Source organism: Centrocercus urophasianus, unplaced genomic scaffold (genome assembly GCF_019232065.1).
Source record: "Centrocercus urophasianus isolate 14NV4802_14NV808 unplaced genomic scaffold, USGS_Curo_1.0 seq_41, whole genome shotgun sequence".
In the NCBI taxonomy this organism is placed as follows: Eukaryota; Metazoa; Chordata; class Aves; order Galliformes; family Phasianidae; genus Centrocercus; species Centrocercus urophasianus.
The window spans coordinates 617,209-642,587 of NW_024884989.1; the positions used below are offsets into that span (position 1 = coordinate 617,209).

General features: G+C 46.2%; 1 protein-coding gene across 7 annotated transcripts in view; it reads left to right on the top strand.

The window, feature by feature from the left end:
• MAP2K4 (mitogen-activated protein kinase kinase 4) overlaps window positions 1–25,379 on the top strand; it is an 82,440-nt gene that overhangs the window by 478 nt on the left and 56,583 nt on the right. The window contains exons 1-2 of one of the 7 annotated variants that reach the window (XM_042833359.1): window positions 5,442–5,538; window positions 11,761–11,793. The exons of 1 other annotated variant lie outside the window; for it this stretch is intronic. In XM_042833359.1, the coding sequence (XP_042689293.1) occupies window positions 5,457–5,538; window positions 11,761–11,793 (115 nt within the window). In that variant the 5' untranslated portion in view covers window positions 5,442–5,456. Of the gene's footprint in view, window positions 1–1,968; window positions 1,994–5,441; window positions 5,539–11,760; window positions 11,794–15,697; window positions 15,726–17,862; window positions 17,945–25,379 lie in introns of those variants that run through there. 5 more of the 7 variants (XM_042833358.1, XM_042833355.1, XM_042833361.1 and 2 more) reach the window with 5 other exon arrangements.

The following is a 25,379-nucleotide window of genomic DNA, read 5'->3' on the forward strand; positions in this document are numbered from 1 at the left end:
CCCCCCGCGCCGGGCCCTCCTCGGGCGGGCCGGGGCCCGCGGCCCGGCGTGGCGCCGGGATCCACCCCCCCCCCCGGGGCCGCGGCTTCCCCCTCGCCACTCCCGCGTTGCCGCCGGGCCGCGGCCCCGAGGGCTCCCCGGGAGGACGGGCGGCTCCGGCCGCCTCGGTGCGCTGCTCTGCGGCGCCGCGGCCCCGAGCGGTCGGCTCCCTGGGGAGGGGCCGGGGTAGGGAAGGCCGGGAGGAACGAAACAAAGGCCTGGGGTGTCTCTCCGGCTCCCCGCGGGTGCGCTGCGCGTCGTGCTGTGCGTGGATCTGTCTCATCCCCGGGTGGCGAAACGCCCCATCGGACCGCGGGCTGCGGCCGTGCCCGTGTGTGTGCGACGCCCGAATGGAACTTAGCGCTTTGGGGTGGGCGCGGCAGGAGGAACGCGCCGGGATGCGCCGCGGACCGAGCCCGGGAGGGTGGGCCGCAGCCCGAGGAGTGCCGCGTTCTGCTGCGGCACCGAGCTGGGATCCTCGCTGCTGCTCCGCGCCTCCTGGGCCTGCGTGTCTCTGTGTGTGTTTGTCTGCAGACAGATGTTTAAGTAAAAACAGTTTAATGGTGAACTTGTGGTTAGTTTTGCTGTTGTTGTTTGTTTTATGGAAGTGTACGGTTATTACTGCAGGGTAACGTTGCCAGCATTCCCATCTGTGCTTGCTAGTGGCAGAGTATTCTTGCAGAAACCATGGATATTCACTTTTTGGAAAGTCGCAGTGAATACCTTTGGAGTTTTCTCTTTAAAGCTGCACCTCTGAAAAATACTCCCTACTCGAGCAGCGTTTTAACTGGTATCAGACTGAGGCTGCATAGTGCAGGTTTATGACTTTTTAGTTTAATACAAGGATGGTGGTACTTAGGAATCTGTTTGCATTTTCCTTTTTCGAAGAGACCAGAAGGGAAGGTCGTGCTCTCTGTGGTTATGGCAGAAGAGCACAGTTTGCTATAAGTCTGTTCTGTGCTGCTGGGGCAGGCGGCACCGATGTGGAGGCTGCTGGGGACCTGTTTGGGTGGAGAGCTGATTACATAAACTGCAGAGTTTGGTATTCTCAGAACCAGATCTGTGTGTGAAGGTCCAGTGTTTGTCAGACCAAGGAAGGACCTGTTGGTGCTGGGAAGGTAATACCATGCATGTTTACAGTACCCTTCAAAAACCACGATCTCAGACCTCTCAATGTAAAGTGGATGGGTTAAAGACTGACTGAAGGTGCAGTTGTGCTAAGACCAGAAATAGCCATCTTGCAGTGCTGTTATAACTTTTGTATTGTCCCCTTTATTTCCACCTGACCCATATTTATGAATCATTGCTGTGAATCCTATGTATCTTCAGGGCTGAAGTTAGTTCTGTGCTGACACGAGGATCTGTGATGCAGTGTAAGTTTGCAGTGACAGAAATATCCTGTGAGGGATGGCAGTCGTTTCCTTTGCACTTCCTTTGGAGTGCCTTTTTAGGTGTGAATTCATAGAGTCAGACCGTTTTGATGATATGCAAGTGTTTGCAGTGAAATCTGGTGTTAAATAAATAGTTGTGTTTTTTTTTTTTTTCTTTCCTTACGTGAACAGATGTGTTGAGGTGTCCTGGGAGGAGCTGAGGCCTAGGGACCCAGGTGACTCCAGGAGTCCTTGTGGCAGAGGTGAGCACGTGGCTGCCACAGTGGAGAAGTCCTGAAGCTGGCAGGGACCTCCTGGCTGCACAAGATGAGGAAAGCTGGGGCAGGAAGGGTTGTTTGGCTCTGCAGGTGGCTCTTTCTAGGTTGGTGGCACCCACACAGGTGCTGCTGCCCTGCAAAGTGCCATGGCCTCATCCCCAGCGTGCTTCCCTGCTCTTCCTGGTGCTGGCTCCCTATTGACACCAATGTCTCCGCAAGCTGAATGCTGCAAAGCAAATCACCTGAAAGCAACACATCGAGTTTTCTCTCTTTTGGGTGCCCAGCATTTGCTCGTGATGGGGCTGGGTGAGTGTTGATGCAAGGAATGCTCAGGAATGCGTTGCTGGGTGGGGACAGAAGCAAGTAGGACTGCCTTGGTATTGGTTTAATTGGCTTAAATGGTATGACAAGGTAGAGCAGGGAAGTCATTAAACTGTGGAGTAATTATAGTATAAAAAAAAAAAAAAAAAAAAAAAAAAAAATTATTAATAATTAATTTTAAGCCAGAAGCATTCTCAAAGCTAACTTGTGCAACTGCTGCTGTAAGGGAGGCAATAAGAGCGAGCGGTTGGAAGAAGGGAGCTGCTGCCACAGCTGGCAAAGCTCTTACTCCTCAGACAGCACTGGTTTCTGGAGGCCTTCAAGCCTTGTAGTCAAGCAAAGTGGTGCTTCAGGTCTTCGTGCCCATCCTGTTCTGCATGTCCAGATTCATTCCTATATCTCCCTGGCTGATGGCATTTGCTGTTGTGCCCATGCACCTGGGAACTTCACTCCTTCCCAGAGCATCCCCCTGGCAAGTGTGGTTCTGTTCAGTGCGCGGTTGACAGATCAGAGACAAAGGAGAGCTGGAATCTTAAGTACTGAAAATAGGTTTTACTTTTTTTTTGTGTATGTGTGTGTATACAAGTAGTGGCCTGTTTCAATGCACTGGTGACCGATGATGTGAGAAATTGCTTTCCCTCTTAGTTATGTGCAACAGTAAAAGCCCAGGAACAGTCTTGTGTATTTGGTGTCCTCATTTCACTGTGGGTGAAGCAGGTTCTGTGGGAAGTAAGATATCCCACTTTGAAAGTGGCTTTAGAAAATGTAAAAATGAAAACACAAGAACAAAATAGTAGTCTGAGCAATTTTGCATTCTTCTACTCTGAAGAAAGGTTAAGGGAACTGGGCTTGTTTAGCTTGGAGAAGAGAAGGCTCTGGGGAGACCTCGTTGTGGCCTTCCAGTGCTTGAAGGGAGCATATAAACAGGAGGGGGAACAGCTGTTTGTGAGGGTGGATGGTGATGGGACAAGGGGAATGGTTTTAAAGTGAGACAGGGGAGGTTTGGGTTGGATATGAGGAGGAAGTTTTTGAGCCAGAGGGTGGTGAGGCACTGGAACAGGTTGCCCAAGGAGGCTGTGGATGCCTCATCCCTGCAGGCATTCGAGGCCAGGCTGGATGTGGCTCTGGGCAGCCTGGGCTGCTGGTTGGCGACCTGCACACAGCAGGGGGTTGGAACCAGATGATGCTTGTTGTCCTTTTCAACCCAGGCCATTCTATGATTCTACTGACTGAATTAGTGATACTCTTTACTGCTGATGCTAGGTAGAAAGTTATCCTTTGAAAAATTTTGCTATAAAAATTAGAAATTTAATTAATTCAAAGGTGTATATAAAATTTAATTCTAACCGAGAGCTGAGAAGTCAGTCACTGTATCTCTAGAGCCAAGCAAGAGCTGAAGTGCTTGTGACTGTTGTGCATCCAGCTCCTGCATTCAGCATCCCAAGAGTGCTGTAAGCAAGCCAGGGCCTCTCAGTGCACTTGCTGGTTCTGGTGCTGCTGCCTCTGTGTGGAGAGAATGAGTGGGCAGCTCCTGGCAGCGGAAGGGGAGACAAGACCCTGGTGCATCTGGGCTGATTCTGAACAGAGCACAGTGTGGGCACTGCCCCTGTTCTGTGGTCAGAGCCACGCCAGCAGTGAGTGGCTCATGAGTCTGCGTGCAGATGGGCTGGTGGAGGCCTTGGGGGTAGCGGGCAGGGAAAAGACTGGCAGGTGGACTTACTTCTCCAGGGAGGTGAGATGTGCAGAGAAAGTGAGGAAATGAGTACCTCTATTCATGGCAATTTGCTTAAGGAACCACAAAGAATGGAATTTGGAGAACAAGAAGGCAGTCAGGAAGCAAAGAGCCGCGTGAGTAGCAGGTTAGGTATGAAGCAGTGTTCGGATAGCCAGTGAAAATGCAAGTGGTAATATAGATAAGAAAACAAAGAAAATAGGAAAGCGTAAGGTAAAAAGAGGAGAGGAGGAGAAGATTAATCCTTGTCCTTAATAAGTAGTAAACCATACGCTATCTTTCACTGCGTATTAATGACCTGTTGTTATTCTAATGTGGGCAAAGTGAATTATGTCTTTAGCAGATGGGAACTGGTTGAATAAAATAGAAAGTTGACTGCAGTTATCAGTGCTCACAAAGGAATTCTGAAATTGGTATGTTAACATACAGTGCTGTTGTAGATTGACAGTAGCAAATTTGTCAGATTGATTTGTGCGTATCAGTTTGGACATGTTTGCTTTTGTTGTAGGAGGTAAAGACCCTTCTCTGGTGAGCAAATGTTACTTCAGTTTGTGCTCACCAACTCATCCCTGTGCTGTGGCTCTGCCAGGACACAGTTGGTCTCCTGTCTGTGTGCTTGTTTAAGTGCACTCCTGTGTGTGGTACTGCATTTCTTGGTAAGGATTAGTTTTGCCTTTCAGTTTTCCGCTTTGGTTTACTTGTAATCAGCTGACATTTCCAGTGTATCTGCTTTCCTGTTAAAAGGGCAGTCCAAAAATGCTAATTAAGTCTCATCAGGTGAAAGAAGATTTGTCTGTTACTTTATGCTGACTTGATGGAACTGACAGAGGGGGAAACACCACTGTCTGTCAATACAAGGACCATAAGGTGGGAGAGAGGACTGCCGTGAGGAAGCAAAAAAAAACAACCAAAAAAAAACCCCTTCCCCCCAACTTTCTGAACTTAATTTTACCAAGAAGTTCCCAAAATGAAATCAATTCATAGTCCATATGTGTATAGAATGAAACATTAATTATGTGGATAATTGTGGATGCATCAAGCCATATGTGTATGAGACAAACATAACCTCCTTGTTAGCGTCTTGTAGTTGGGCATGACTGCTGCCTTTGAAGTCAGACATCACTTGTTGGATTTCAGCTTGATAAAATACTCTGGAGGCTTGCTCCCTAATGGGAGGGGTCGCTGCCATAGCCAGTAGGGGCTGGAAGGAAAAACTGTGAGAGAATCTGCTTGGGGTGTTTGTGCCACACTGCCCTGTGGGCAGGAGTCGGCAGCAGACGTCCATCCAAGTTTCACCACAGTTATGTTTATTAAGGTACAAAAATGTCTGAATGGATGTTCTGCTTCTGGCACTCTCTCAAAGGTTTGGGTGTGTTAATACAGACTGTCTTTCAAAAGGTGCTGGTTGTGTTTCCAGATCTGATGTACCTTTTTTAAAGTACTGACTTGTATTCCTCCTTAGCTATACTTAGTTTTGTTGCCTTCTGTCTGTGTGCTGAGACCAAAGCATTCCCTGTGGGGAAGTGGGGATGGCTGTGCTGGTCAGAGGAAAATGCCCTTGGCATTGCCAGCTGAACATCTTCCTTGTGACTGTGGGGTTGTCACCTAGTTCCTGGGACATGAGTGCTTCCGTGGCTTCCTGCTCAGGATGGATTTTTATTGTTGTGTGTTCTGACTAGGAGAGAAGAACAAATGTTTCACTAGTTGTTGAACCCAATGCTGCGTGATTTGGTTCTAACATCTCTTCTACAAAGAGAAGCTCTGTCCCTGTCAAGATACCAGTCACCTGCATCTTTAAGTAAGCTGGTCTAGTATTTATTACACATTTAAGCTGATTTTTGTTCATATCATTTTGGTTGATCAGTAGTGATAGGCATTGCAATGTTGTCCCAACCCAAGGAGTCTCTCTGGGCAGCTGCTGAGTGTGCCAGCGCGACTCCTGCAGCACCTTTCTCCAGCCTGCTGGTGCTCCCTGTGTGGGGCCCTGAACTCCTGGCTATCACAGAATCACACAGAATCACACAGAATCACAGAATTGTAGGGGTTGGAAGGGGCCTCCAGAGATCATCGTGTCCAACCCCCTGCCAAAGCAGGTTCCCTACAGCAGGTCGCACAGGTCGGCATCCAGGCAGGTCTTGAACATCTCCAGAGAAGGAGACTCCACCACCTCCCTGGGCAGCCTGTTCCAGTGCTCCGTCACCTCACTGTAAAGAAGTTCTTGCGCACATTTGTGCAGAACTTCCTATGCTGCAGTTTCCGGCCATTTCCCCTTGTCCTGTCTCCACTCACATCTCTTTTTAGCGTTGCAGCAGAAATGTGTGAGCAGTAGGTAAATGCAGTGCCTGTTGGTCACTGAAAAAAATGCTTCCCTTATAAAAAAGTGTGTTGCTGTAGCTGTATTACTTAACGTGCAGTAGTGAACTCGTGGTAAATCCCCAGGGAGACGCTTTGCCTGTACTTCTGCAGTTCAACTCACAGAGCACCTGAACACGGTGCCTCTTTGGGGCTCGGACCCCAGAACAGCTGGAGCAGGGCTGTCCTTCGTGCAAGTGGGTCTTTGGTGGTGTTGGCGCTTCTGTTTGGAGGGTATCGGAGAAAGATTCTGAGGCTCAGCTCTTTTAGTAGGCAACTGAACTTTGGTGTTAAGGGTGGGCCGGCAGCAGTTGTAGGACCCTGTGTGTGGGCAGCCCCAGCTCCTCTCTGCCTCTAACTTGGTGGCACCTGCGCTTCCTGGCTGTGCTGCTCCAGGCAGGTCGCATGTCTGACTTCAGTTTTAACTTCACTTTGCTCTGTTTTAAGCTAGTTTAAACTGTGTATAGTGGGTGCCTGCAGGAGGCTATCAGGATCCCTCCTGCCTGCCCCTTTTTTGGCTTTAAGTTGTGCCATGTGTTTCATGGTCTACTCAAGTGCCTCTTGTCAGAATGAGTTTTGCGGTTTGTGCAGCAGTGCTGTGCTGTGCATAGAGAGACATAAGTCTCTCTATGGTTAAGTTGAAAGGTTAGGACATGATTTTTGTGAGATGTCACAGACTTCTTTAAGTTTCTGTGTGTAGTTGTGAATGCTTTTGGAAGAAGATTGGACTGTAAATAAAGGTCCTTGCAGAAATCTTCACACAGCCTGCTGGGTGCCTGCTCCCTGCTTAGACACTGTTGGCTGGGTTTTGTGTCAAGACCATCATGTGATGACACAAAGCATCTTCCAAAATGTGTGACCTTGCCTCCTGAGGCCATGGCCTCAGTGGAGCAAACTATTGCTGTTAGTGAGGAAATGCAGTGTGGTGTTGCCAAGCCTCCACTCCCCGTCTGCCTCCCAGTTCTGCTTTGAAATGAGATAAGGTGCAGTTCTCATGAATGTGTGCAGTAACTTTGTGCTTAGCAGGGTATGGCCCATTGACTTCTGTATGATCATCTAGGGAGACAGGAAATACATGTGTTGCACAAATTGCTTATTTATTAGCTATTAGATTGATTTCCTCTTCTCCAAATTGAAGCTTTTGTGTGTGCCCTTTCCTGGAGGCAATGTGAGCCCTTCAAGAAGCAGACAACTTGCACTGATCATGGAGTGAACAAAGAGTCCAAGCGCCAGGAGTTAGTCTGTATTTTGAATAATTTATCTGATCTTCCTGAGATGCTTCAGGAGATACCCTTTGGCGGAAGGAGGACAGCTGCTGGGAGCAGACAAAGCAAAGCTAAAAGGGAATCAATCTATTTATCATATTTTGTCCAGGCTTTGTTTTTTTCTGTAGACCAAGAGAGTTTTATGGTTTGCTTTGGACCTGATTCTCTGGAAGAGTTCTCTGAACTGAGTTAGGCATCACTTCGCTTTTGGACCAGAGAGCAGAGTGTTTGTACTTTGAAGAGGTTTGTGGACAAAGATAAAGCAGTTTCCTTTAAAAACACATGGTGGTGTTTCTTTGACCTGGGAGGGGCTATGGAATGAGATAAAAGCATTGTATTTGGAAATCCCTTCTGGGGAGCAATGGGACTGTGTCCAAGTTTTCCTGTAAAGACTGCTTCCTCTATGGAGCAGTGCCAGTGCAGGAACTGGTCTTGGGCCAAGCAGTTGGAAACCTTGCCCAATCTTTGATCTCCTTGTCTTTCTTCACATCCTACTTGGAAACGTGGATGGGTGGAAGCAGGAAGGAGGGGAGAAGATGGTGCTGGTCATCCTCGTACTTCGCTTTGTGCAACTGGTCGAGACTGGAAGCCCAGAGCTGTTGTCCAGAGCTGAGCAATCAGGACAAGAAAATCTCTCTTACCAATAAAATAAAATCTCAGAGTGGGAATGCAGTGGGAGCATTCCTTCCCAGTGCACACATGCTGCCAGGAGCAGCCGCAGCATGGCTGGCACAGTAACCCCGTGCTGTCCCATACAGGCACTAACAAGCTGTGTGCCCCAGAGATCCCGCCACAGGTTTCATGTTTTGTCTCCAGTAAGGATGCCTTTCTGCTGCTGACTCCTTGTAAACATATCAAGTTCCTTTTTAAAGCAGTTCTGATGCACCTCTGCTCTGGTTTCCAGAGGACAACTGAAGGATTTGGATCAGTATCTAGAAACCTGTCAGGGGCCAGATCATGTTGATTTCTTGACAACTTTGTAACTGCTGATCTTCTGTCGTCTTTAGTTTGCAACATAGGTGCTGCTACTCCTTTTTAATGCCTTGTACTTGGATGCGGTTCAGTGTTCTTGTCTTGGCATGCCTTTGGCTGGGCTGAAAGAGCCAACCTCTGGCCACCCTTTTCAGGAAATGGATTCTCTGTTCTCAGTGTTAGGAAGTTTTTTGCAGTGACTTTGGAATTCATCGCTTTCCAGCAGACTTTCACGTGGCAGGAGCAGGCTGGGTGCCTGCAGCTGCTGCACTCCATGCTGCCTCAGAGCCACAGCGAGAGCCACGGCCGCGGAGGGAGGCTGTGCTGGGACTGGGTTTGGATCCGCCCCGATCACAGATGAGCACAGCATCCCTGATTCTGGGGTGGTGTTAAACAGCATCTTGGCTAAAAGTTGAGAGTCCTGCAGTAGTTGAAAAACCTCAGTCTTAAACCACGTGTTGCAGGTCAGTTTTCTCTGGGTGAAGACTTGAGGCGGGTGATGAGCAGTGTTGCTTCTGGCTGTTGGTTGCACTCAGAAAACTGTTTTCTTTGTACTGCTCTGACATCCTTGCAAGAATTTTCACAGCTAGGGGGATACTTTGATGTTACCGTATGGCACTCAAGTTTTGTTAGCAGAACTGATGTATGATTGCGTTTTTTAAGGATCTCTGAGTGATAAAGAGTTAATGAGGATGAGGACAAGGGAAGAAGATAGCTGGATCTGTGTTGGGGCTACTGGCTGGTATTTTTGCAGCAGTCTTCTGTTACCCAATGCGACACCGAGGGGATTAGCTGGGCAGACTCCCAGGCTCCTTCCATGCTGAAGACCTGCCTGCCCTCTGCACAGGAGTGGAACTTTTTTCCAAGGGCTTTCAAAAGCCAGTGGGCTTGAGAAAATTGTTTTGAAATGCTCTGGTGCTCATTTCTTCAACAGCAAAGCTTTGTGTCTTCCCCTAGTTGAGGGACCTTGGAAAAAAAAAATAAACAAAACTTGTATAACACTCAGCAGAATCATGTCTGGCATGGCAGCTTGTAAGAACATAGTTAAAAGGAAAGTAAAGGAACGATCAGAAAGAAAACTAGCAGTAGATTGAAGTGGCATTAACGATTTCTGAACACGAAAATGTAATCAGAGTATCTGTTCTAACAGCTGTAGTGCAGCTGAACAGCTCGGCAGCGTGCGGGCCTGTCCCTCAGCTGGGAACTGAGAAAGAAACATTGAGTAAAGCAGAGGTGAAGGGCTGAGCCAGAAGAATGGGAAGAAACTTTAGGGCAAAACAGCAAACTGGCAAGCTAAGTTGCTTTTGTAGAGAGGAAAAGGAACTTCTCTTGTGGAATAAAAAACTGTTCTGTCTTTTTCTTTCTCCCTTTGTCATTTTGATGTTATCCTGCCAGCCGGGTGCCTGGCTGAAGCATTTTTTAAATTTTTACTGATACACTTATATTATTGTTATTAATTTAATTTCAGAGTTTGGAAATTAACATTGGTAGACATAAGTGGGTTATTTTAATTACTGTTCTTGTTTTCTTCTTGCCCTCTGAACATATTGCCAGTTTACTTTTGCTGCTCTTTGGTTATTTTTAAGATTTTGCATGCTATCAGAGAGAGAAAAATGTTTTAAACCAGTTAATTCTTATTCAGGAGACTGTTGTGCCTGCAGGTGGGAGGGAGTTACAGAAGGCATCACAGTGAGGTCCACAGCTGACAGCAGAAACATGTTGTGTGGACGTAACGTGGTGCGTTGCAGATGACGCCAAGTGAGGCACAAGTGTTGATCTTCTTGAGGATAGGAAGGCTCTACAGGCCCTATGGAGGCATCTGGATAGGCTCTGTGCATGGGCTGAGGCCAAATGTATGAGGTTAACAAGGTAAAGTGTTGGGTCCTGCTCTTGTGCCGTATTAGCCTCATGCAACCCAACAGGCTGGGGGAAGAACGGCGGGAAAGCTGCCTTACGGGTGCTGTTTGATAGCTGGCTGAACAGGAGCCAGCAGTGTGGCCAAGAAAGCCAGTGGCATCCTGGCTTGTATAAGAAATAGTATGGCCAGTAGAAGCAGGGAAATGATTGTCCCTTGTATATGGCTGTGCTAAGGCTGCACCTTGAATACTGTTTGGTTTTGAGCCCCTTGCTACAGGAAGGGCAACGAGCTTCTGGAGTGTGTCCAAAGAAGGGCAGTGAAGCTGGTGAAAGGGGAGCAGCTGAGGGATCTGGGGTTCCAAGGAGGCTCAGGGAAAACCTTATTGCTCTCTACAATGTCCTCTGAGGAGGGGTGGGGTGGGGTCAGTTTCTTTTCCTAATTAGTAAGCAACAGGACAAGAGGAAGTAGCCTCAAATTGTGCTGGGAAGGTTTAGGTTGGATGTTAGGAAACATTTAATTACAGAGGGAGTTACAAAAGGTTGGAACAGGCTACCCAGGGAGTCACCATCCCAGGAGATATTTAAACTGTGCAGATGTGGTGCTTAGGGGCATGGTTTAGTGGTGGGCACAGGAGTGCTGGGTTGATGGTTGGACGTGACCTTTTGAGATCTTTTCCAACTGAAGTGATTCCATGATTGTTGTAGAACAGGTTCTGGGCTAAAGGGGTTGATTCAGACATTGCAAACACCACAGGAGAACATCCATTTCCATGTGCTAGGCCAGCAGTGCTGGTGAGGGCCTGGTGGATCAGCTCTGCTGCTGGCAGGCTGTGCAGGGCCCGCTGTGGGGCAGCTGCACCGGTGCCCTGCACCTGCACTGGTGCTCGTTGTGTTGTTGCGGAGCCCATCGCTAGCATCGTGTTCAGGTCCTCTTTGAGCAGCCCTTGAATTCTTGTCAGTTTTAGGGATAAAATGGTCTAAAATGGAGGCCAGCAGCTCCCAAAGATGGCATGTGTGTGTGTTGATACCTGCAGCAGTGGAGTCTGCTGGATCACAGGCGGCTCTTTCGGATATGGTTGGGTTGTTTGTCTGCAGGGGGGGAACAGAGGGGTTGCAATGTGGCCATGCCAGCTCTAAAATACGGTTGCACCAAGCATGTGCAGCCAGTCGGACTCTACATGCTCAAATACCACTGAGCAGCATGGAGGAGCTCCTTGGCTTTTGGGGGACAAAGCAACCTCTTCAGTTTTCAAGCGTGTTACCTTTTACCACCAGACTCTCTTGATAGTTCTTTCCAAGCAGTTTTCTGACAATGGTCCCCCAGCTGTTACAGTTTGAATTTTATTAACACCTTAAGGAAATAAACCCCTCTCTGGGCTCTTGAGACTGGTTTATGAAATGATGAATCCTGAAATGATGGAATTTCTCTACAATCAAAGAACGTGGTCTGTTGGTCTAAGAAACTTGTTTTATGTATGATTTTTTGTGTTAATTAATGAATTTTGAAGCATAAATATGTATCTTAAGTGATGCACTTGCAGTAAATGAACAAGAACTTGTCTCTTTTGCTTTAGGCTTTCAGATAAACTTCTGTGAAAAGGCACAAAGTAAGCTACACATTTTTATAGTATTATCCTGCTTTTTATATCAATCTTGGTACTGGGAATGTGTCCACTTTCTGTTCCAACTAACCTACTATGGCAGTCCTCCTCCTAAGAGAGCTTCCATTTTTCACGCTGCTGGTAAGACAAAGCAAAATTAAGCCATTTAAGAGGTTGCTCATTGCTGTACTGCTTTACCTGTAGCAGGAGAGCAGTACTGTGGCAGCATGCAGCTGAATGAATGGTTTGTGAAGTGCTGGAAACATGCTGTCTGCTAAGTTGCTCTGAAATATGAGCTAGGTGGGGTTTGGCTGTTGAATTCCTACTCTCTAAAACTTGCACTGACCCAACACCTGACTCGTGTTCCTTCACATGCAGGTGAAGAGTATAATCTGACACGTGAACACCTCAGATTGCCATCTCAAGAGCCAGCATCTGTCCTGCCTCCCTGGAGCTTTCCATCCATGCCTCTCTTTCCGAGGGGCTTCCAAAGGCAGGGGAAGAGAAACTGCCAGCCTGGGGTGACTAATGGAAGCTCTGCAGAATGAATGTTTTCATTCTCTGTCATTGCCTTATGTTTTGTGTTGCTGTAATACCTTCAAAGTACCTTCTGCAATAAGGTGTTAGCTTTGCTAGAAACCAAGTCTCCTTTTATCCTGAATTGTAGAAATTTGTTGACTGCATTTTTTTTAATTTGCGTTCAGATTTTTTTTTCATTTGTGCCTGACGTATTTGCATATTTGTTACAGCAATTCTAATATCTACAGAGAGAATTATTAATTTTTGATTAGTTGGTGTCTTTGGGCTTTATCTCAGTGTGCTTTGTGACCCACGGTTCAGACAGATCTCTCCTGAAGCACCTGTGTATGGAAAAGCCTTTGTTGTCTCCTGTCTGTAGAATGCAGACCAATGCCTTCTGTCTTAGAAAAACTGAGGAGGGCATTGGTTCCCATGCTATGGAATGGAGTGAGCCCATGTGTCAGATCTGCTCCCCTAAGATGGGAATACACCTTTATCCTTCAGTAGTTTTACAAACCTGTTCTGCAAACTAGGCCTGTATGGCAAAATCAGAGCTAGATTTCTGGATTTTCTCTGGTGAATTTCCAAGATGACAACTACTGAAATGTGAGAAGAGATGGAAAGACCTCAGACACCCAAGAGGAGCAACTGACTGCTGAGCTGTGTGCAGTGGTTAATGGCTGTGCAGGCAGGATGGAGCTGCAGTGGGTTTTGCTGCTAGGAGCCATTGGGATGCAACATTTCAAATGGCCGTTTAATGAAGTTGATTGGTACTTATTTAGAATACTGTCTTGCTTTTGTATTCAGTCTTCTACAAATTCGTAGTTATTTGACACATTAAAAACACTGTAAGTGCTTCTGCAGCGTTTTAGTTATGTCCACAGCAGAGCCTTTCATCCAGAGCTGGGGTCTGTTGTCAGCAATGGGCAGCCCTTGCTTGTTGGGGCAGCAATCTGGAAGAAAATGAAAAATGACTTTTCAGAAGGGGAAAAAAAAGGCTTTGTCATCAGAAGGTTTTGTGGAATAATGAGATTTTGGAGCGCTTGGCAGCTGGGTCTGATGGTAGGTAGCTCCCAAAGCAAACTGGCAGTAGGGTTTGCAGGGAAGGGGATTTGTCATTTGCCTTTTGCAGGAATAGATGATCTCTGAGGCTCCAATAAGCCAAGCAGAGAATGACAGCAGGTTCTTTTTGATCGACGTGTTTACTGAATGCACTGATTACCCAAAGGCGTAGGAAGGGTGTGTGAGCGGTTGTGCCAGGGGGGAGAGGTGGCCATGGAGCTTGTCTTCTGGCTGCATGGGGCTGTGGGTGTGGACTTGAGGACAGCAGGCGACAAAACCTTCTCAGATCTCAGTGCATTTCCGATGGTGCTGTTCTTCGAGGTGCAGATTTGTTCACCTTCCCAACTCCTGAGATGCCAGTAGTGCTGCTTGTCTGACTGCTGTGTGCTTCCCAGCCGTGCCCTGGGAATGGATTGCACGGCGCGGTGCCGGGAGCTCCACATAGCCATGCATCCGGATCCAAACACCTCTGTTAGATGGCCTTGCTGAGCTGTGAGCAGGGAAATCTGAGCACAGGTAGGACAGAGCTGGGAGGCTGGGAGCATTACGAACACCACGGTAGCGCCTGCCTGTCAGAAAAGTTCTCAAAAATGGTGGAAGTACATAAGAGAGGTTGGATGCACAGAGTTGCATACGCAGCATGCATGGGTACTTTGGTGATGGGGACTGCTGGCGAGCACTGTGGGTTTGGGCTGCACAGAGGGCAGAAGGAGTAGTACAGGACACAGAGCTGTAGGAGCATCACGCCTTTAGAGTGCAGATCTGCTTCCCGGAGAGGTGTGCTTCTGCAGAAGTTACCTCTGTTGTGCATCCTTGGTGGTCCTTATTGGTCTTGCTGGTGTTGCTGCTGGAGCAGGAGCAACAGTGTGGGCAGCGGGTGCCACCCAAAGAGGTGGCAGGGAGCTGCAGTGATGGCAGCTGATTTCTGTTTTAGACTTGGAATGAGAGAAGTATGGAGTCAGCTATTAGGAAGGTACAAGATCAGGAAAATTCTCTTGACAAAGATAATACAAGGTTTCCTTGTGCCAAAAATTGTTTACAGCAAAGACGGATTTTGATGTAGAGTGTTTTCCTTTAAAGTACTGTTCCTTTACGAAGTGACAGTTTGATCACCCAAATTATCCCCTAAGGAATATTGTAATTGTATTCTTTTCTTTAAACAAGGCTTTAAAGTGTTAGGAATATTAGCCGACTTTGTGCATGTTGTGTATATATGTCACGTTGATTTAGAAGGAGATTGTAATGAAAGTATTCACACATTTGTGAATCTTCTCACCTACTTTGGCTTTCTGTTCTACAGACAAATTTTTAGGCCTTATTTCCCAGCTCTTAGTGAGAACGACAGGAGCTGCTGTGTTTTATTTCTCTTTAACTGTGTGCTGTTGGGTGAGGCTATTGATTTTCTGTTGAGCTGCCTTTGAGAGATCAAGGCAGTAAAGCGTCGTTTTATTAATAAAGCACTGAACGAGGGGGGAAGGTTGCAGCGGATCGGCTTCCCATGGCCGCAGTGGGACAGCGTGGTTTCTCTGCCTCCTTGGGCTGTCGTTTACAGGGGGTTGGCCCAGCAGCTCTGCTTCCCTGCATTGCTGGCCCGGCCTGCATGCTGCTCAGGGCGTCTTCTCTCTCCCATCTGTTGTTCGCTGATAACTTTGTGTGCTGAGAGAAAAACACTGCTGCCTGCCAGAGGCGAGGAAGTGGTCAGGGCCTATTCTTTCTTTTGTATTGTTTTAGTCCTTTTTTTCTTTTTTTTTTTTTTTTTTTAAGGGGTTGGAAACATCAAAACTCTTTAAAATGTGCTTCCAATACTTCAGTATTACAGTATTGCTTCTCACCATAATTTCATTTTTCCTGTTAAGACACTGTAGAGTGAATGTAACGTTGAAGGGACTCTGCAGTGAAGTACATTCTTGCAGGCTTGCTGTTCTGCTGCTCTTGCTGCTGTGCAGGGTTTTGGTAACTATGGTGTGTGTGAGGTGGCAGCCACTGCACTTCATAGCAGCTAGACCTGTGCTTTTGTGAGGTTTCACATTGGCTGCTTTCTCTGGTGTTGTTCTGATAACGGGTCAACCTCCTCCATGTAACTTTTCCTGCTCTGAGTGCTCTTTCTGAGCTGATATTTACATTGTGTTTGATACAAAATGCACCTCAAGGGGCACCTGAGACTTAAACATGGAATAAAGCAACACATTCCCTAAGAAAAGTCTTCAGGCACTTCATGTTGTCCTGTTTCCTGCTTGGTTGTGGTCAGGACATTTCCAAATTTTCTTGCGGCTGTTTTTGAAGGAACAAGGGCATCAGCAGAGGTACCAGGGCTGTCCTGTGTGGCAAGCAAGGACGTTACAGCATGACACAGAATGGTAGGCTGGAGTCCCTTTAAATTCTCACATATGTTTATACACATCCTTAAAGGTCCCTTCACTGCGGCACTGATCAGTCTGATGGAGGAACACTGTACTGTGGTGAAGCTCTTTGTAAGACTTTCTGTTTCTAAGGTTCACCTCATTGTGTCAGACTGCACAGTAGGTCTCAAGCCAGAAGGATTTTCCTGTGCCATTGTTGGTGATTTTTTTTTTGTAGCAGCTCCCTCTTTCCTTTTTGCACAGTACATTACATATATTCTTCCTGCAACAGGCTACAGACAGATTTTGCTCTTTAATCCACCTTCAGAAGAGTCAGCTCCAGCCCCATGAGCATCATTGCTCACTGAACTCTGCCCCAGGCTGGTGGCAGTGGCCAACACTGGTTTAATAATTCCAGGTCCTGGCTTTTGACGTGGTCTGGCTTAGGCTTTATGATCTTGAAGGTCTTTTCCAATCCCAGTGATTCTTTGAGTCTGTGGTCAGTTCCTTGCTACCCAGAGCAACCAGAGCAGCTTGTTGATGCCTGAGTGTAAGTCTAAGAGCTGAGAACTTCTCTGTAAAAGAAAGAGAAGTTTCAGGACTTTGTGGCTGTGAGCAGGCCTGTGTGCCCCGTAGTGCCTGCTGCCATGCTGTGTTATGGACACTGCTGGGAGGTGGTTGCCTGTCTCCTGCAGATGCCATGCTTCTTCCAAGAGTAATCTGAGATTTAGGAAATGTAGTCCGGAACTGTGTGTGGCAAGGAGCCCTTGCAAAGGGAAGCATGATGGAGTTCTTTTTACAGAAAATTGAAAGACTATGATTTTATTCATAGGTGAAGAACCATTTGCTGTAATTTAGAGCACCGCTCATTCAGTCTCTGTTTCCGCGTCCTTGAGCCCTGGAAGGAGAGCATTTCAGTGGGGATGGCAGGGATTCACTCGTCTTCTGTTTTGCTACTAGTAGATGATACTTTTCACCAGTGCTGGCTGCTTCTAATAGGTGCTGAAGAGACAGTAACAAAAGCAGTGGGGGGTGGATCTGCATCTCCATTTCCTGACCCAGCCTGGTGTAATTCACATACGTGCGACTTAAAAGAAAAGAGAAATTCAACAGGATGGCTCTGGCTTGCATTCCCCAGCCTGCGTTTATAAAGTGTAGGGTCTACGAAGAGTTTCTCTATGGGAAAGGAAAGCTATTTGGGGGTATTCTGAAATTATCATTTGAACAGTGGTGTAACATTTGACTATGTTTCAAAACTCTTCTGTTTTTCCAAGGATGCTGAATCTTTGCATCTCCTAAGCATCTGGGAGCTTTGGGTACTGGGCAGCTCTGCTGTTGTGCCCAGGTATGTGCTCTCCAGGGTTTCCTATTGTCATCTTCCCAAGACAGTCTGTGAGATGATGGCTGCATAGGTTTTTGCATAGGATTTTGGTTGGCTATGTGGGGTATGTTTCTATGTTCATGCAGAGTTCCTTCTACAGCAGTGAGCATTCAGGGCCATGTGATCCCCATGTGCGCAGCCGCAGGGAAATGCAAAGGAAAAAGAAGTAAGAAATAGTGGTCTTAGAAGAAGGTGAGGTGGAATTTCTTGCAGAGGAAGCTGTTTTTGTGGGTTACAGCCCTGCATGTTACATGTCTGATTTAATGCTCTGGTTCCAGGGTGCCTGATAAATGGTGTTGCAAAGGAGGTAGCATTGCTCTTTTCACTCTTCCCTGTGCTGGCTTGTAGTTAGAGCAGCTGACAGTGAAGGTGGTAGGTACAGCAGGCTGGAGAGTTGGGACTGAGCTCCTGCAGGGGAAAAAGCAAAGTGGTACTTCTGGTGTTGGCATGGGCACAAAGGGCCTGAAGATCGTTCTTCATGTTCCCAAGGTCAGGTCTTCTCTCTGTGTGACATTAGTACTGACCATGGTGAGGCAAACCCCAGGATCAGGGCAGTGTGAATGAGCAGCATCTGAAAGGCATCTTTGTATAGTAATAAGAATACTATTTTTTCCTCATGCACTTGGGAGGGAGTGGGTTGGTGTGCCTCCTTCACCTGTGAGCTGGCTGGGAAGCAGAACGTGCTGATCTAGATGGTAGAAGAAGAAGGAAACTGGAGCTATACCTGCAGACTGTGATGTGTGTGCTGGAGCCAAGATCTTTAGGTATTCCATTTCCTTGGAGGTCGAAATGCTAGGATATTACTCACCTAGAAGCCTACAAGAAAGGAAAACCACAAAATCTTCAGCTTCCACAGGTCAATGCAGCTCTTAGTTTCTTTACATTCTTTACTTTCTGCACAGTTCTTGCTTTCATTAAGATTACGAAAAATATCCCATGTGAGCTCTGAATTGATCCATTCCTGTTGGTTCCATCCTCTCCCCAGTAACAGTCCGCGTTCTGTGCTGCTGTAACCAACTGTTACAGCAAGTTGTGTTCTGTGCTGCTTACAGCTCCAGAAGATTGTGTGATGTTATATGGAGTTGACTGTTGCAGAAGTTCTGGTTTGGACCATGTTTGGTTCTGTGCTGCTGTTAAGTTCCTACTTGAGCTTTCAGCATGTCGTGTTCCACCTGTATTTATCTTTGCTAACAAAAACAAAGACTTCTGTTGCATTGTCTGACACTTCCCACATGTCTTAGCAGTGTAAAACAAGGGGACTGCTTGCATAGTAACATATTTATTTTTTTAATGAGCATGCAAGGAAGACAGTGTTGGTTTTTTTTCCCCCTTTTTTCCCCCTTTTTTTTCCCCTTTTTTTTCCCTTTTTTTTTTCCCCTGTTAGAAATCTGAAACCAAGAGCTGGTGTTTGTAGGGCAGCTTGGCTGTGCTTTGTAAGGCCTCTGTGTGCCTGTCAGGCATGAGCTATTTTGGTGCTGAGAAATAACTGGAGTTATAGATGTGCTTGGCAGTTTCTACTGGATATCGACGTGAAGAAGGGGATGAACAAAGTAATTTCAGTGGAAAATAGACCAATGTTTGTTTAAGTTTGGGTGTATTTCTTCTTTTCCCCCTGCTGTGTGAATTTTCCTTTGCTTCTCGAGAAATTGGAGATGGAAAAGCGAAGTACTGTGTGCTCTGAGGAGAACTGTAAAGGACTCATGGCCACAGTGAATGCTCTGTGGAGGAAAGCTGCAGCACTGCACGGCACACTTCTCTCCCAGCATCAGGAATCTGCTGTTCTGTGAAAACAGCATGTGAGCAAACGAGGGGCCCTGGGGCCAATCAGACCAGGGAAGTGCTCTGCAGGTCTAGCTCTTACCTGCTGAATGAAGGCATGTGTCTTTTTCCAAAATTGCAGATTGGAGAGGTATGAAAACAGATCTGTTCATGTCTACAGATACCACATTTGAAGCTTAGCAAAAAAATGACTTGGGTTTAACTGTGTAGAAGTTCATTGAAGAAGAAGTTAATAAAATACTTTCAAAGATGGCTAAGAACTTTCATATATTTGTAGTTTGCATTTTGATTTGTTGTTTAGCTGTTGCTCAGTATTCCATTGTAATTTAGCAGAGCTAAGCAAAAATGGTTTTTGGAACCATGTGCTTGTAAGCTTTTAAGATACAGACCAAAATCTTTCCCAATGCTACACTGAAAAATCTTTTCCAATGCAGTGGCCTACAGCTTCTGTGTGAGAGGCAGTGCTGAGCTCTGGGGCAGTGACAGGACCTGAGGGAACAGTGTGGGGCTGTGACAGGGGAGGTCTGGGGGGTCAGGGAAAAGTCTGCCCCAGAGGGCGGTGGGCACGGCCCTGGTGTCAGTGCTCAGGGAGCGCTGGGACACCTCTCTCATGCACAGGGATTGGGTTTTGTGTGGTCCTGTGTGGGGTTGGGGTTTGGACACAGTGATCCTTGTGGGTCCTTTCCAACTTGAGGTGTTCTGATTCTGTGAATGCAGGTAGATAAACATATTTTAAAAATCAACCAGTTCCACACCAGTGGTGAAGATGGCACATGCTGCTAACTCGTGGTTTATCCACAACTTGGAAAGGTTTCTGAGATGTTCCTTTCAGCCTCCCACTGTCCAGTTTGAATCATCTGTTTCAAAACAAATTGATCCATTTTCTTAAATCTACTTGATGTACTTGTCATGGTTTAAAGGTAAAATTAGATGACAGAGTTGCAGCAGTGACACTGCTAGGGGGCCCTTGGTCTGAGAGCTGATACGAGCATTGCCTGGTTCTTCACTGCCTGCCTTGCTCATTCATCCTGCGCTACCAAAGTGCATCTCAGCTTTCCTGGGCTTAGAAACGAGAATGAGATCTGTGATGCTGAGCCCTTACCCGAGCAGACGATCTTTATGCTCTGGTGGTGCTTTGGTACCTGCACGCATTGCAGGAAGGGTTTTTGTCAAGAGGAGCTGTGAGTGTAAGGGTCGTGCAGGGAGCAGGAGCTGAGATCAGTGTTCTCTGCACTGAAACCACTTGCAGAAAATCACTGTTTCTTGGGCAGCACGTGGATTGAAAAATGGCTAGTTTGTTTAGCAGGCTTCTTTACAGCGTGTGACAGAAACGAGGCCTCCTGTGCCATGGAGGTGTGCAGCAGGATGTTAGCTGCAAGGAGTGGCAGCACTATGGCAGGGACACTGCAATGGCAGCATGCATCCTGAGGGTAACTTGTGATGCCAGCCCTTGGGAAGAGCAGGAGGCATCAAAGAGACGTGCAGAGTCAGAAGCTTCGCTCATTATTGTTGGCTTCTTAGGGAACATTTTGCTTAAATTAATCCAGATTTGCTCTGCTAATCCCACCTGAAACATCAGTGAGTCACTGCCCTGATGGCCTGTTCTGTGTAAGAGTTATCAGCAATTACTCATCTTAAATCCAAAGCTGGGTGTCAGGAGGTACCTGATGGCCAAGGGCTTTCTTTATTCTTTCCTAGGGCAGCCAAGGAGTGCTTGCTAACCTCTGGTGTTTCTTGTTCCCAGCAAGATCCAGTTGTGATCTCTTGTCTTCCAAATTGAAAAACCTGATATGATAGCAGTGAGGTGAACAGAATCTGCTCCTCCCCCTGGGATAACTGTGCCTTCAAATGGAAAAGCCCCCACACTCCTGATGCCGGCCGCTCCACCCAGCACAGGGCTGTGGGGCTCCGTGCTGTGCCAAGGTGTGGAACAGCCAGTGGGATGCGGCTGTGATTGACGTTGCCACTTTTCTGGCATAAGGGAACCAAAGGGATGTTGGAAACATACTTGTTGCTTTATCCAAATAAGCTAAATCCTTTCCATTGACCTTAAGCAAAGGGCAGATTTTTTCCTTGCTTTTAGTCTAAGTGCATGCTCCTAAAATTATAAAGAAAAGAAAAAGTCAGCCAGTCCCTCCTCAGTGCTCCTCCTCACAGTATACTTTATAATTTGTTCTGTTTTATTACAAAAAGGCACCTGGCACAGCCCTTTGCATAATTAATTACTGTTCTACATCAAGAAGGACTCCAGGAGCCTCACATAGTGGCCAGGTGAAGTTGCATGGAACAGATGCACCTTCCAATTTCTCCCCAGCAGTGTTTCATAGCCTTGGTGGTGGGCTGTGGCTGAGTGGTACGTCAGCGCTCTCCTGCTAGAGGTTGCCTGAACTCCAGTTTCAGTGGAAAGGTGACTTCTCACATTACTGTTCCATTCTCTCTGGGCAGAGATCTGCCTGCCTGGCACAGTACTGCTGTGCACATTGGTGCACACGAGTAAGGGTGTCCTGGGAAGTTCAGCATGTAATGCTTGTCCAGTGTCTGATTTAAGCTCTTTTAACATGACTGATCTGCTCTCAAGGCTCAAGTAGTTTTAACTTTGTTTATAGGTATTCATATGGATGGTAATTTGCATGCAGGGTAGCATCGAGAATAATAAATGCTGTAGGTTAACATTGGATTTCAGAGACTTCATTCTTAGGACTCTGCTGATAGGAGTTTCTAGTCTGAGAGAACTAATCTTAATCTGATTGCAGTTTCTGGCACTTGAAGCCTAACCTGCTTTAGCCAGGCTTTGTAAGGAAAGTATTTATAGAAGCTGGTGCAAGTGCTGCTGGTTGCATGTATTGCAATTTACAGAGGTGCATGTCTGCTGGTGCAGAGCATCTGTGCAACTGTGAGCCTCCTCCTGTCTTTAAATCGCTGTAACGTCTTGCTCACGTTTAGTTGAGTACCAGCGCTTTACTTCACAGTGTTTTCATGACTGGTGAAGGTAATGATCAGAAACTGTTCCAGGTTCTGGCTGATCTGGGCTTCTGTACTTTTGTGGAAGCATATTTGGAGCTGCGGATGAATTATGGATAAATACTCTAATAAGGTGACTTGTAAAAATGAGCACACTTAGCATGTGCTTGGAGTACAGAGTCGTCATCTTGAATCTGAATTCTGGCTCTTGGACTATTCTAAATCAAAGGTTTCATTAGAGGGAAAAGGATGTCAGTAACAGACATACTGGAAATGTTTGTGCTATTATTCATCAAAGCGAGTTTCTGTAGATGGAGTTTGTAAAACTGTTAACTGCAATTCCAATTATCTCCTTCCATTCATACTCCCCAAATAAACTGCTGTGCATGCTGAAGTTCCTCATGTTTCGTTTCAAAATTTGGCTGGTTTTTATTTATAAAATGGCATGTTTGGGGGGCAAGGCTGGAAGCCTGCTTTACTCTCAAATTAGCAGTGCCGATTTTGGACTACCTCCGTGAGCAAGGCTGGAAAGGAAGGAAATTTAGCAGCAAGATTACAGATTGGAAGGGCTTATGGGAAAGTAGTACTGTGTTAGGAGCAATGGAGACAGCGAGCAGTGAATCCTGCCTGCTACATCAAAACAGGCGTTTTGTTAGCAGAGAAGATCTAACTATTTGAATAATAAGAGTTGTTGGAAGAGCAGAGGGATCTGTGTTGTATCGTTTTCTTTTGATCAGACCTGGTATTTTGCAGCTTTCTTTCTTTAGAAAGGTGTCCTCAAGCATTCAGCTTCTTTCTCAGACTGAAGCAGGTCACCCACCTGCCTAGCCTCCTGTCCTATTTTCATGCTTTGTTGATGAGTTTTGGCTTAATCAAGCAAGGGTAAGAAGGCTACAAAGCTATTGCAGTTTCCCCAATTATCTGCCTGCTGTTTTCTGCCACAACTCATTTTTTGTTTATTTCCATTTTCTTGCAATACTAGAGTAAGGAAATAAAGTGTAACGTGGCTTCCTGGCATATTGCTGCTCCGCAAACAGCAGAGAGGCTTTGGAACCCAGAGAGAAGAGTCACATTTGCACCGTGACAGTCACGTTCACACCGTGTCAGGTGGTGCACGGGGCAGATTTGGGTCAAGTGGAAAGCACTTCCATAGGGGTCGGTTTGTGGCCCTGCAAGACAGAAACCCAGAAGAAAATCCGTTTATCTGCTGTTGTTTTGAAAAGTTGAAAAACATTTTCTTAAGTGTAACATGAATATTGTGATATTGTGAGTATCTGTTATATAGGTGTAGCATGCAGGAGTTGGGGTAAGGAAATTCCAGGAGAAAAGTGGTTGTTTTGTCCAACAGGAGGTGACTTAGAGCCTTGGGGAAGTTGTAGATGTCTGTGGTGAAGTAAAAATAATAATACAGAATGTAACGGGGGGAATACCTCGTACTGCATGTTATCTGGGAGATGGCTGTTTCCTCTTGTACAAAGACAGGTTGGCTGTGGTTGTGGTAAAGTAGCCTCAAAATGAGTGATGAGAACCTAATTGCAGAGCCAAGTGCCTGGATTAATCCTGGTGATGGATAGCAGCACATAAATAATTACGTACTTAACCCAGCATCCACTTACTCATGCAGCAGGAAACAAGTGTGCATTTCGAGCCTGGGTTGTTCTGCTGTGGCCGTTGTGCAGGTGGCCTCCGGTGTGTGCCTGGCAAGGCTTCCCAGCTGCTTTTCTTCCACATGGTCCTTTTTGGCCCTCAGTCAGTGAAATGCCGAGGGATGTGCGGCTGTTGAATTGCAGGACACAGAGAAAGCATCTCTGTTACTTTCGTGCTGTGTAGCAGCCTGATACTAAAGCAGTGTCGTATTTTCAAATCCTTTTTAGAGAAGAACACTGTTATTTAATGGTAGTTGTGACTTGGAATAAGTATTACTATCATGTTATGGATAGTAAATTGACTTCAGTTAAAAGCCTGTTTGGGCTTCTGAGATAAGTACAGCCTAGGATAGTTACCATGCTGGTTAGATGCCCTCAAAACATAAGCTTTTTTGCCACTTCAAGAAAGCCAAGGCTATCTTGCATTCAAACAATAACGTCGTTATGACCATTTACACTCAGCTTAACAAATCTGTCAAAATTGGTTAGACCTTAGCTGAAAAACTGTCATAGTTTCAGGTCTGTTTTTGAGGTTTATGAGGGAGCAGTATGCTCCCAAATGAGGGGTGTTGCTTTCTGTTTGTTGGTTTCTTTCTGAATATTGCTTCTCTGGTGCATTCACAATTTCCAGAGGTGCAGATGTTAGAGCATTCAATGGTCAGAATTACTTATTGTTAGCAAAACCTTTAGAGGATGGTTAATTTACATGAAATGGATCTTTCTACAGCATGTTTTAGGACAGTGTTGTGCGTGCAGCCTTGATAGTGACAGTGGCATTAGGCTCATTTCGGAAGCAACATCAGTCCTTGGCCTCTTTAGTTTAGAGGGAAGAATAGGGTGGTCTGAATTTAATCCGTCTGTGCTAAAATCACCAGCAAAACTCATGTATCTAAAGAAGCTCTTTTGCCTCCATTAGTTTTGCGTGAAGTCTTTGCAAGCAGTGAGAGCATGGAGCTTTCAGATCTTTGGAATGAAACTCGCAATCCAGACTGGGAAGCTAAAGGTGCTTGAATTTGAAAGGCTATTGAGGAGGAGAACGTGCTGTGTTGTTTTATAAACTATAAACTATTTTGTTTATAGTATGTGAATGGAAATTCTCAGCATTTCTCAACAAGACCGTGTCTCCCCTAGTCCTTTTCCTTGCTAATAACTTGAGGAAAAAGCAAACCGTCCTGTTTGCCTTCCTGAGGTAGGTCATGCTTCTGCGTTCATTGGATTTGCAGAAAATCCAGCTTCAGGTGTCAAATTGATATTGTTGAAACTATTCTTAGAAACTTAATGACATAGAAATCCATAGACTGATGTTTAACAGTGATTTAAAAACAAAAGTACACTCAGTGCAAGGAAATTTAGTGCATAAAGTGTTGCAGGTAGTAAAGAGTAGGAACAGGTCTTCAGAAGAGGAAATCAGCCTGTAGCTAGTTGTGTAGCTTTCAGCGTTGGGCTGCTTCAAGGACAAATGCTCACGTCATGTAAATGTTGTGGTTCCAAATGGAAAATCATATGGCACTCCTGTACTGTTGCCCCAGGAGAGAAGGATAGTGCTTCAGGCATGTGAATAAAACAAAACCAGAAGAATGATGAAAGCTCTAAATCACCAGACCCAGTCTGAGAGCAGAACTACGCCAAAGCAGATCAGCTGTCAGCACCAGCAGTGGCATTTCTCTGTATTCTGATGAACAGGTTTACTTTTGGGATGGGCAAAGCTGTTCATCAGTCACCCTCTTGCAATGCGTTCATAGTTTTTATAAACAAGAATCTTATTGTTTGTTTCCATGCAGTTCTGCATCCCAGACCATACTGTGTAATCTCATTCAGGTAACATGCCCAAGAAAGGCACCTTGGGAGCACTGAGCTCTGCAGTGCTGCTGTCTTCACCACAGCCTGCTGTGCCTCATGCTGGGT